We start from the raw sequence: 12277 nt of genomic DNA, 5'->3' as shown, positions 1-12277 counted from the left end.
CACTCTGTTACCCAGGCTGGAGTATAGTGGTGCTGTCTTTGTCTTGAGGGTTCAAGCGATTCTCCTGCCTCAGCCTCCTAAGCAGCTAGGACTACAGGCACACACTGCCACACCTGGCTAATTTTTTGTATTTTAGTAGAGACAGGGTTTCACTGTGTTGCCCAGGCTGGTCTCAAACTCCTGAGCTCAGGCAATCCACCAGCCTCGGCCTCCCAAAGTGCTAGTATTACAGGCGTGAGCCACTGCGCCTGGCCCCAGTCTTTTTATAACTTGTGGTTTGTTTGTCCTATCTAAAAAGTCTGCCTACCCAAAGGTTTTGAAGATTTTCAGCTTTATTCTAGAAGTTGTATAGCTTTACCGTTTACCATTAGGTCTTTAATCACTTTGAGTTAATGTTTACAAATGGTGTGAGAGAAGAGTCGAAGTCAGTATTCTCCAAATGAATATCTACTTATTCCAAGACTATTTGTTGAAAAAAAAGAAAAAACTATACTTTTCCTCAATTGAATTTTCTTGGTACTTTTGTCAAAAAGCAATTGACTCGTGTGTGTGTGTGTGTGTGTGTGTGTGTCTGTGTGTGTGTGTGTGTGTCTGTGTGTCTGTGTCTGTGTCTGTGTGTGTGTGTCTGTGTGTGTGTGTGTCTGTGTGTGTGTGTGTCTGTGTGTGTGTGTGTGTGTGTGTGTCTGTGTGTCTGTGTCTATTTTCTGGGCTTTTTGTTTTGTTTCATTGGTCTGTGTATCTTTCCTTAGCCAATTCCATGCTTGCATCATTGTTGCATCTTTATACTGTCTTGAAATAAGCAATATAAGTTCTCTAATCCTTTGTTTTTCAAAGTTATTTGGCTATTCTATGTCATTTGCATTTCTATATAAAAATTAGAATCAGCTTATAAATTTCTCCCAAAAAAATTGGCTATGATTTAGATTGGGATTGTATTAAATCTATAAATGAACATCTTAACAATATTTAATATATATATATTTTTTTAGATGGAGTCTTGCTCCATCACCAGGCTGGAGTGCAGTGTCGCAATCTCAGCTCATTGCAACCTCTGCCTCCTGGGTTCAAGCAGTTCTCCTGCCTCAGCTGCCCAAGTAGCTAGGACTACAGGCATGTGCCACTATGCACAGCTAATTTTTGTATATTTCGTAAAGACAGGGTTTCACCACATTGTCCAGGATGGTCTCGATCTCTTGACCTGGTGATCTGCCCGCCTCAGCCTCCCAAAGTGCTGGGATTACAGGTGTGAGCCACTGCACCTGGCCTAGTATTTCTATCTTTATATGGTGTATCTATACATTTATTTGTCTCTTTAATTTCTCTCAGCAACATATTGTGGTTTTCAGTGAGAAGTCTTGAACAACTCAAACTTGTGCAATTGTGATTTTATATTTCATTTTCTAGGTGTTTCTTTCTGGCACATAAAAGCGTAATTGATCTTTTATATCAGCCTTGTATTCTGTGACCTTGCTAAATTTGCTCTTAGTTCTAGTAATTTTTTTTTGTATATTCCTTAGTTGTCTATCTAAACAAGTATGTTATCTCACAATAATGAAATTTTTTTTTACTGGTTTCTTTCCAATCTATATGTTTTTTAATTGTTTTATTGCATTGGGTGGGACTTTCAGTATAAAAGTGAATAAAAGTGTTGAGATTTCACGATTTTGTGTTGTTCCCCATGGTAGGAAAATGTGTTTGATCTTTCACTATTAAATAGGATATTGGTGGCCAGGAGCAGTGGCTCATGCCTGTAATCTCAGCACTTTGGGAGGCCAAGGCAGATGTATCACCCAAGGTCAGGAGTTCAAGCCTGGCCAACATGGTGAAGCCTCACCTCTCCTAAAAATACCAAAAAAAAAAAAAAAAAATAGCTGGCTGTGGTGGTAGGCACCTGTAATCCCAGCTACTTGGGAGATTGAGGCAGGAGAATTGCTTGAATTCAGGCAGCAGAGGTTGCAGTGAACCAAGATCATGTCATTGCACCCCAGCCTGGGTAACGACAATGAAAGTCTATCTCAATAAACAAACAAACAAACAAATAAATAAATAAATAGGATATTGGCTATAGGTTTCCAATAGATGTTCTTTAGCAGGTTGGGAAAGTTTCTTCTACTCATAGTTAACCGAAGGCTGTATGATGAATGGGTACTGGAAGTTTTCCAAATGCTTTTTCCGCATTTATTTCGATGATCATATTGTTTTACTCCTTATTTGCTTAATTTGGTAAATCACATTGCTTTATTTTTAATGTTGAACCAACCCTGCATTCCTAGGATTAACATTACTTCATCAAAATATATGATCTTTTTTACATATTGCTTGATTTGCTAAAATTCTATTTAAAAGAATATTGCTCCATAGTTTTCTTGTAATGTTTTTCTGATAATGCTGATCTCATAAAATGAATAGTGTTTTCTCCTCCTCTGTTTTAAGAACAATATATAGGATTGGTCTAATGTCATTAGGTAATGTTGGTTAATAGTATTGTTCAGGTCTTTTAAATTTTTGCTGATTTTCTGTTCAGTTGTTCTATCAGTTACTTACAGAACAGTGTTAAAATCTCCAAGTACAATTGCAAATGGGTCTAATTCTCCTACCAGTTCTGCCAGTTTTTGCTTCATTTATTTTGTACTTCTGTTGGTTTATGCACATTCAGAATCACTGTGGCTTCCTGGTGAATTCACCCTTTTGTCATTATGAAATGTTATTCATTTCTACTAACAACCTTGTTCTTTGTCTCATAGGAATGTAGCTATTCCAGCTTACTATGATTATTGTTTGCAATCTTTTCCCACCCTTTTAACTTTTGACCTGTATAGTTCATGTCTTGTAGACATCATATAGTTGGCATCTTTTTTATCTACTCAGTCTCTATTTTTTAATTGGAGTGTTTAGATCAGTTATATCTACTTCTGTTCTATCTAATCTGTATTATTTCATTCAGTTTTTTTCGTTTTGTTTTAGATAGAATCCGGCTCTGTCACACAGGCTGAGGTGCAGTGGCACAATCTCGGCTCACTGCAGCCTCCACCTCCCAGGTTCAAGTGATTCTCCTGCCTCAGTCTCCCGAGTAGCTGGGATTACAGGAACATACCACTATGCCTGGCTAATTTTTGTGCTTTTAGTAGAGACAGAGTTTCATCATGTTGGCCAGGCTGATCTTGAACTCCTGACCTCAGATGATTCACCCACCTCAGCCTCCCAAAGTGCTGGGATTACAGGCATGAGCCACGGTGCCTAACCTGATCCAGAATTTTTTTCATTTCACATATTGTGTGTTTCACCTCTGCAATTTCCACTTTGTTTCATTTTATACCTTTTCTTTTTCCCCTCATTTTGATCATGTTTTCCTTTAAATCCCTATGCATGTTCCTAATAGCTGTTGTACTGTCCTGATCTGCTCATTCCATGCTCTGTCATTTCTGGATCTTGTTCTATAGACTGATGTTTCTTCTGGTCAAGTGACATTTTCCTACTTTATTTTTTCTCTGAATGCCTGCTAATTTTTATTGAATATTAAATATTACTAATGTTCCATTGGGTTGAGTTTTATTGTCTTTCGTTAATGAATAATGAGGTTTGTTTTAGCAGGTGATTAAATTATTCGCAGCTTGAGGTTATTTAGATGTGTTTTAAAGCTTTTTAAGGGCATGTCTAGAGTAATTCTAGGCCTATTTTAGCAAAACATCTTCAACATGACCATTCTATTAACTGTATTAAATGCCCTGATTGTTCAATGAGGTCTCTTCCGTGTGCTTGGTTGGAATATTAAAGTCTCCTAGCCCTCTATGAGCTCTGGAAATCATTCTGCTTACAGCTCTTTAGTCACTGCTTTTTGCCTGGCCTGTGGACTTTCATTCTGTACATGCACATGTTAGTATTATTCAGCCACGAATTCAAAGAGACTTCTGTGCAGATTATCAGGGTTATTTCTGTACACAGCGTTTCTCTCTCTCTCTCTCTCTCTCTCTGTCTCTCTCTGTCTCTCTCTGTCTCTCTCTGTCTCTCTGTCTCCCCTCTCCATTTAGGGGAACCACTATACTTTCTTGTGCTTCCCCTCCCTACACTGCTGTCCAAAAATCACTACCAGCCAGAAAACTAAAAAAAAGTAGGATTCCTTTTTTTTTTTCCCCTCTATTCTCAGACATCATGGTTCTGCTCTGCCTGGTGTCTAATGCCTGAAACCTGTCATTTCATAGATTGTGTCCAGTGTTCTAGTTACCTTCGGCTGGAAGACAAGTTACTCCTGTTTTTCCTGTTACCCCTTCGTGGACAAAAACAGAAATCTGATTTCGTTTTTGTTGTCTTTGCTGTTGTGGAGTCTGTGTTTTACATGGGGGAGGGCTGTGTCTGAGGGAGCTGTAGTGAAGCAGGGACAGTGTCAGAAGGACACTCAGGCCCTGTCTAATCTCTCGTGCTTCTCCTGTCTCCACCAGGGGTCATTGCTGTGGTGATTTTCACCATCCTCTGCACGCTGGTCTTCCTGATCCGGTACATGTTCCGCCACAAGGGCACCTACCACACCAACGAAGCCAAGGGGGCAGAGTCGGCAGAGAGCGCGGACGCTGCCATCATGAACAACGACCCCAACTTCACAGAGACCATTGATGAAAGCAAAAAGGAATGGCTCATTTGAGGGGTGGCTGCTTGGCTATGGGAGAGGGCGGAGGGAATTACTAGAGAGGAGAGAAAGGGACAGAACACCCTGCTTCATACCCTTGAGCACATCCTTAAAATATCAGCACAAGTTGGGGGAGGCAGGCAATGGAATATTCTTGAGACTGATCACAACAACAACAACAAAAACAAACTTTTTAATATTTCTTTATAGCTGAGTTTTCCCTTCTGTATCAAAACAAAATAATACAAACAAACAATGCTTTTAGAGTTTAAGCAATGGTTGACATTTGTAGGTAATATCTGTCTTATTTTGTGTGTGTTTAGAGGTGTTCTAAAGACCCGTGGTTACAGGGCAAGTTTTCTACGTTTTTACGAGCCCTTAGAACGTGGGTATTTTTTCTTGAGAAAAGCTGATGCACCTACATATGGCCCCAACATTCTCTTCCCTTTGCTTCTAGTCAACCTTAATGGGCTGTTGTAGTAAATAGTTCGTGTTCATCTACCATTTACTTTGACATCCTTTAAGTTGGAAAAGAAAGCGGCAGAGAGAACTTAGTATTCACCAGTTTTCAAGCAGACCTCAGTCTGCACCAGCTCTCTGGAATCTGGGGTTCCTGACCGATACCAGCAGTTGAAGAGAGTACATGGCACCTGGTGTGCAACGACACAATTAGCACAACTGGAGAGAGACGTTAAAGAACCAGGGAAGGTCGTTTATATTAGGGTTGTTGGTTTGATTTTTCATTGAATTCTACTAAGCTAATACTGTTCCACATACGTAGTCTTACACCAATTCAATATCTGTAACTATCTGCTGAAATACCGTGGTGACCAGCTGTTACAAAACATTTTTTCCTGTTTTACCTGAAACATACTGGATTTATATGTGTATCAGCGCCTCAGTGGGGAATTAGAGCCAGATGTTATGATTCGTTTGCTCTTTTTCTTTTATAGTTGTAACAAAAGTATGGATAATTTCTAGTGACCGCATCAATTAGGCTGCGACTAGGTAGTTTTTCCACCCCTGTGACAAAATCCTAACAGACGGTGTCCTATAAATGGACGCAACACAATAAAGCCAAGTTATTACTGCTGTCACTCTGGATCATATGGAAAACACTGCCATATTTTCAATCAACTACTCCACGTGTTGTTCCGTTCAGTCACACTGCTGTGATTCAGACGGACACATTCAAACCTCAACTTCCTCACAAACCTGGCACTTGTTGCTTCTCAGAGGATGGACAAGTGTAGCTGATCACGCCTCTTAATCAGAAACCTTGACCCAGTTATTTAACAAATAACTCATTGATTATATTTAAAAATAATAGACTTCATGTAAACAAGTGGGGACAATGCATCCAAAAATAATTTTATTTTTTAAACTGATTACACGGAAATTACTTCTAGAAAGACTGTCACTTATAGGCATGGTGCAATGGCTCACGCCTGTAATCCCAGCACTTTGGGAGGCCGAGGTGGGTGGATCTCGAGGTCAGGCGATAGAGACCATCCTGGCTAAAACGGTGAAACCCTGTCTCTACTAAAAATACAAAAAAAATGAGCCAGGCATGGTGGCATGTGCCTGTAGTCCCCGTACACGGGAGGCTGAGGGAGGAGACTCGCTTGAACCCAAGAGGTGGAGTTTGCAGTGAGCTGAGATCATGCCACTGCACTCTAGCCTGGGCGGCAGAGCAAGACTCCACTCAGAAAAAAAAATAAAAAGACAGACTACCATTTATGATCATTATATTTCACACCTCATAAGCCCTTTTTTAAAAATCTTGAGACTCCATTATTCTGAGGAATTAAATATGACCACTTTTTCCTTCTCTGCCTGGAAGAGGTTAAAAGGAAGTTTCAAAGGTATGGATGCTATTGTTCTGATGGCCTGGCTCAAAAAATGGAAATTCTACTTTGTTAGAAGTATGCAAACTTTTTCAAGAGTCTCAATATGCCTAACTTACTGGAGCATGTCAGTTTCTTGGGTAATGGAAGACGTTACCTAGAGTTGCCAATAACACATTACAGCAATGCACAGCAGGTTCCAAAGGAGACACTGGACCAGTTCCTTCCCATGCAGGTCAAGGGAACAGAACAAAAGGGAATCCTGATGCTCTTTTACCATTGCTGTCTGAGCTCAGGCACTGTCATGAACACCCTTAATTTTAAAAGGTTTTAATCATTCTTCTGTAAAACATTTAAAATGGAAAAGTATTTAATATCACTAAATATCAGAACAATGTAACATTTACAAATGACATACTGAAAGCAAAGTCTGTTTTAGTTAGCCAAGATGATTACCATTAAGAGTTATTTTATGTATTATTGAAAGCAAATTTTAAACATAATGTTTTCTAAGTGTTTCTGGGTTTTGTTTTTTGGTTTTTTTTTGTTTTGTTTTGTTTTTTTTTTTTGAGATGGAGTCTCGCACTGTCACCAGGCTGGAGTGCAATGGCGCCATCTCGGCTCACTGCCATCTCCACCTCCTGGGTTCAAGCAATTCTCCTGCCTCAGGCTCCTGAGTAGCTGGGACTACTGGCGTGTGCCACCATGCCAGCTAATTTTTTTGTAATTTTAGTAGAGATGGGATTTCACCATGTTGGCCAGGATGGTCTTGATCTCCTGACCTCGTGATCCTCCCGCCTCAGCCTCCCAAAGTGCTGAGATTACAGGCGTGTGTCTTTCTGGTTTTTAAACCTGGTTTACAGGTATTACTTCTGCACTTAACAGATAATGCCAGATGAAAATATACTATTTCTTGGAATTCCCACGATAGCTCTGTTCATTATTCATTGTCTCAACACTTTTCCTTTTCCCCAAAATGAATAGGGGATTAAAGCCACCCAAAATAGCTTCTGCTACTAAAATGTTCTCATCCTTTCTCCTCCCTCTCCTTTTCCTGCCACAAAAGGTGAAAAATGAGATCCAATCCTCTCACCAACATTTCAAACCTAGGACACTAGAATGACTGCAGGGATCCGTGCTTCTCCCATATCACCACCAATTAAGACATTTAGGACACTGTCTCTCTCTTAAAGAGGGTTCCGATGTGACCATCAGACAGGAAACCAAAAGGTGGATAAAGGATTACCTAACGCGGTGCCAAATAAATGCTGGAAATCTTGACCTCTCCTTGGGATTATGGGTTTAACAAAAAATCCCTGCATCTGTTTATGAAGGCCATATCCAGTACATTTTAAACAGTCATCTATTTATGTGAAGAAAAGGAAGTAAGTCTTTCTTCCAGCTCTCTCCCTGGACAGCCTAGCACAATGCAGCCTTGATAACAAAGACATTACCACCCAAGGGCTCAGTGCCTAGTCCTGCTTTGCCATTCACGTCTCACAGAATCTTGACATCTTACATTCCAATACATTGTCAATCAAGCACAAGCATGCTGGTAGTAGCCTCTTAAAATAATATGTATAGACGGGAAAAAAAAAAAAGAGGCTGTTTTGAAGTTTCAGGGAAAGTTAATGGCTGATTAAGGTTGTGCAGGAAACATCCGTGTATGAAGCAAATATCGATGTTTTGAGAAGCTGAGAGTAGATGACTTTGAATGAATGCAATGTTAGTGCTATTCTAAGCTCTCAAAATAGCATATTCCCTACGGTTCAAGAAAGCTGATCCAGGAGGCTGAAAAAGTTGTTTTGTTCAATGATTTCCTGGCCTTTCTTAATATAAAAAATATATTTCCCCTTATGGCTTTCAATCAACTGCTCAAAAAAAGAGATTTGTTATCTGGAAGTTTTTATTAAAGGGCTGAAAACGAGAATTTAGAGAGCCTTTACTAGAAAAGTCTTACTGCCCTACATTTGACAAACAAGCATCCTTTACTCACAAGAGCAGGAATCCCGAGGCACAAGAAAAAGCAATGGCCTGAGCCAAAGGGTTCATCTTAATGCTACTTTTGACCATCTGCTGAGCAGCCACCATAAGCAGGCTGAGAGCTGGGCAGACAGAGCCGTCAGAAGCAACTTCAGGAACAAGCACACAGCTATGGAACTTGTAATGCAAGCGTTCAGGTCATGTCAAGAAGCTTTTCTCTGCTTCTGTGTTGGAATCTGTTCTTTTCAATCCTACTTCTCTTCGCCTCCTGGCCACACTGTAGCCCATATCCTCCTCCTATGCAGTGAGTATGTCTCATGTCTCCAAACAACTAACACCTGATTTGAAACTGCCCCACCTTTTTTTTCTTTTCACTACCCTGTTGAGCAGTTTTCAGAAAAAAGGGCAGCAATTATTAAATTGGATTCAAGTCGGCCAGCCAAAGATAGGTCCTCAGTTGCTAGTCCCAGTGGAACCACCTGATTCTAAACTGGCGGGAAACAAACAATAATAATGTGCCCAGCTGACTTGAGCTAAGAACTAATGCGTCCCCAACACCCGCCCCCCTCTTTTTTTTTTTTTTTTTTTGAGAGAGGGCGTCTTGCTCTGTCACCCAGGCTACAGTGCAGTGGTGTGATCTCGGGCTCACTGCAACCTCTGCCTCCCGTGTTCAGACAATTATCCTGCCTTAGCCTCCCAAGTACCTGGGATTACAGGCCCCTCATCATCACACCCAGTTAATTTTTTTTTTCTTGTATTTTTAGTAGAGATTGGGTGTCACCATGTTGGCCAGGCTGGTCTTGAACTCCTGACCTCAAGTGATCCGCCCGTGTCAGCCTCTCAAAGTGCTGGGATTACAGGCGTGAGCCACCACCAAGCTGGGCTGGCCCCATTTTTTAAATGATGTTTTGGCAAGAGGAGACCCTGAGTATTAGTGGACAGCATCCTGTGTAACCTTGGTCAAGTCCTCAAACTTTTATCCCATATTTAAGATGGAGCTGTTTTACCTACTTGGTAAAACAGTTGTGAGGTGCCATCGATTCCTGACTGCAAAATACCTTGAAACCCTTATATAAAAGCTAACGTCAATGGAGCCTAGTGGAAGACTTGCTTTGTGGCTTGTGGTTGAAAGTCACATCGAAACATAAATGTGGCCACATTCAGGAACTGGAGACTTAACTGGCATTGCCCTACAACTTGACTATTAATTTTGCAGACTGACCTGTCAACACTGGGAGATGTAACACAGCAAAAGGACAGAGAAATGAGAATTTTTTTTGTGCAGAAAGCCCTAAATTCCCATCTGAACGTAACTTATAGCTCACCTTACCTACTCTTACACATGCCCTCCAACATGCTAGACTGGCTTATACATAGGCCAATGCAAAATACAAATGTGACATGTTCATGTAGCCTAGGGACTCTGTGCCTATTCTCCATGTACCCTGTATGGTAATGTTTGAAATTTTAAAGTACATTTCCTTCACAGCAGTATTTTTTTTCATGAGTGGGATATAAATCCCATATTCAATGAAATCGGGAAATCACATTGAGAAGTTGGTTATCTCCCACTGAGCAAAGACTGGCAGGAGATAATAAAAATAAATATGGGCACACATGTATTAATAAACAGCACGCATTTACAAGTTTACTTTCCATATAAAATTGTGCTGTAAGAACAGTTCTACCAAGACAGTCTGGCACTATTTCCAAGTCTCAGTTAATTTACAGCAACTGCTGCTTTCAGAGATGGCTGTGAAAATATGGAAGTTCCTCTCAAGTAGGCCAAGAAACAGTTCTAGATTTTACTGATTCTAAGTTTTATTTTGTCAGGTTTTTAAACATTTTTTCAGTGAGCATGGCGACTGCAGAGGTTAGAGCTGTGAAAAGCTGGGCTAAATATGCTTTCTGTAAAGTCAATTAGGATTCCATCCCTGTGAAATAACGCAAAATTTCACTCTCTAAAAGCAACAGCATGTAAACTAGAATGAAAGAAGGAAATTATGTACGTATGCCTAATATTCTTTGTGAATGTCTTTCATTTAACTAAAATTATATTAGAAGCCAGATTGATAAATAAAAAATTCAAAATAGTTTTAATTATCCTAAAATCGATTCTTCGTGTTTTGTACCGCTTGTTTCTCTTAGGAGCAATTTTCCACCTTCAGCAAAAATAAGTTCAAGCACTGAAGTAGAAGTCTACTGAGAATATAGTCTTTCCACAAGCTGTGGAGATGCAGTCACTCCTGAAAGACAGATCTGATTTGGATACATCCATGGTTAACATTCTGCCACAGATACTTCCCTTTAAGAAAAAGAGGACTTTTTCTTAAAGTACCTTAGTGGACACTGACTTTGATTAATTTACATACATCTTGATAAAATGTGGTTTGAGTTATCTCCAGAATATATTCTAATTTTTTTTTTTTTTTTTTTTTTGGAGACGGAGTTTTCACTCTTGTTACCCAGGCTGGAGTGCAATGGCACGATCTCAGCTCACCGCAACCTCCGCCTCCTGGGTTCAGGCAATTCTCCTGCCTCAGCCTCCTGAGTAGCTGGGATTACAGGCACGTGCCACCATGCCCAGCTAATTTTTGTATTTTTAGTAGAGACGGGGTTTCACCATGTTGACCAGGATGGTCTCGATCTCTTGACCTCGTGATCCACCAGCCTAGGCCTCCCAAAGTGCTGGGATTACAGGCTTGAGCCACCGCGCCCGGCCTCATATTCTAATTTTTATTTGGAATGAGGGAGTAACACTGGATAATGGACACATGGCTCCAAGCCAGGGAACTAGATAGCAAGGACTTGGCATGCACCAGAGGTGCAAAGCTTCCTAAATGCACTCTGTGTGCTGTTAGATCTAACTTATTATTGCTACTTGCAATGAGCAGCTCTACGCAAACCACCTCTTCCAAAGCCAAGGAAGCTGAGATGCCAAAGAAAGAGGCTAAGAAATCCAATTTCTCAGAAAAACACATAGAATAGAAAATCACAAACAGAGACCATGTTTCAGGCAGCCACAAGACAGGCAGTAAATGCCCACACTGTTATCCTCCACGTCCCCCACACCCTGGAGCCAGGGCTTATCTGTCAGGGAGAGGGTCTACGGACTTCAGAAGGGATGTGCAGGACAATTGCTTAAGGGCAGGGTTTATGGTAAGTATGATATCAAAGTTGTTTTGACCTAAGGATGGGATTTATGGTTAAGTATGCGCTTTTGCGTAAGCAACCACAGAGAAAATAAAAACCTTAGAGGCATTCCTAGAGCAACTGGAGTTCATCAGAACTCAACATAGCTGATTCCCATCCAAGATGAAGTTGCTTTAGTCTCCACACTGGTCTTCAATGACCATGACCATTGGGAAGCCATTCCCTTTTAATCGATTCTCAGTGAGGCATCTTAAATTTATACCAAATAAATGTGAATCCCAGTGAAAAGCCCGAGTCCTCTGTTCAACAATCCCCAAGGCTAATCAATAGCAATTGTACTGCAGTATGTTCAGACAGCATCAAGCACCAAAAAGATTGGTCATGACTGCTTTGCAAAAATGATCCAACAGGTACAGAGAGAATGTCATGAAGTCCCTTGAGAAAAGAAAATCTGCACATAAAAAAGTTCTTAACAAATCTTAAAAAGATGAGTCAGCAAGTTGAAGGTTTAACATCTCCAAAAGGTTTTGAACCACAATATGCTGACTTCCTTTCCCCGTCCCACCAACAATAAACTCTTTATACATACAGATATATGTTCCAGGAGGATAGCAACTTTATTTTGTACAAATGAAGGCCCTTCGATCCTTGGGTTCCACAGGCACAGATTCAA

The 12277-nt window shown here is 40.5% G+C and overlaps 1 protein-coding gene across 2 annotated transcripts in view; it reads left to right on the top strand.

Annotated features, from left to right (window-relative positions):
* Positions 1-10562, top strand: part of CNTNAP2 (contactin associated protein 2) — a 2246749-nt gene extending 2236187 nt beyond the window's left edge. For both annotated transcript variants that reach the window (XM_074378960.1, XM_003929829.4), the window contains one exon: positions 4437-10562. In XM_074378960.1, coding sequence (XP_074235061.1) covers positions 4437-4636 — 200 coding nt within the window. In that variant the 3' untranslated portion in view covers positions 4637-10562. The remainder of the gene's footprint in view (positions 1-4436) is intronic.
* The last annotated feature ends 1715 nt before the right edge of the window (positions 10563-12277 follow it).

Source organism: Saimiri boliviensis, chromosome 10 (genome assembly GCF_048565385.1).
Source record: "Saimiri boliviensis isolate mSaiBol1 chromosome 10, mSaiBol1.pri, whole genome shotgun sequence".
Taxonomy (NCBI): domain Eukaryota; kingdom Metazoa; phylum Chordata; class Mammalia; order Primates; family Cebidae; genus Saimiri; species Saimiri boliviensis.
This window is presented reverse-complemented; position numbering and strand designations above follow the sequence as displayed.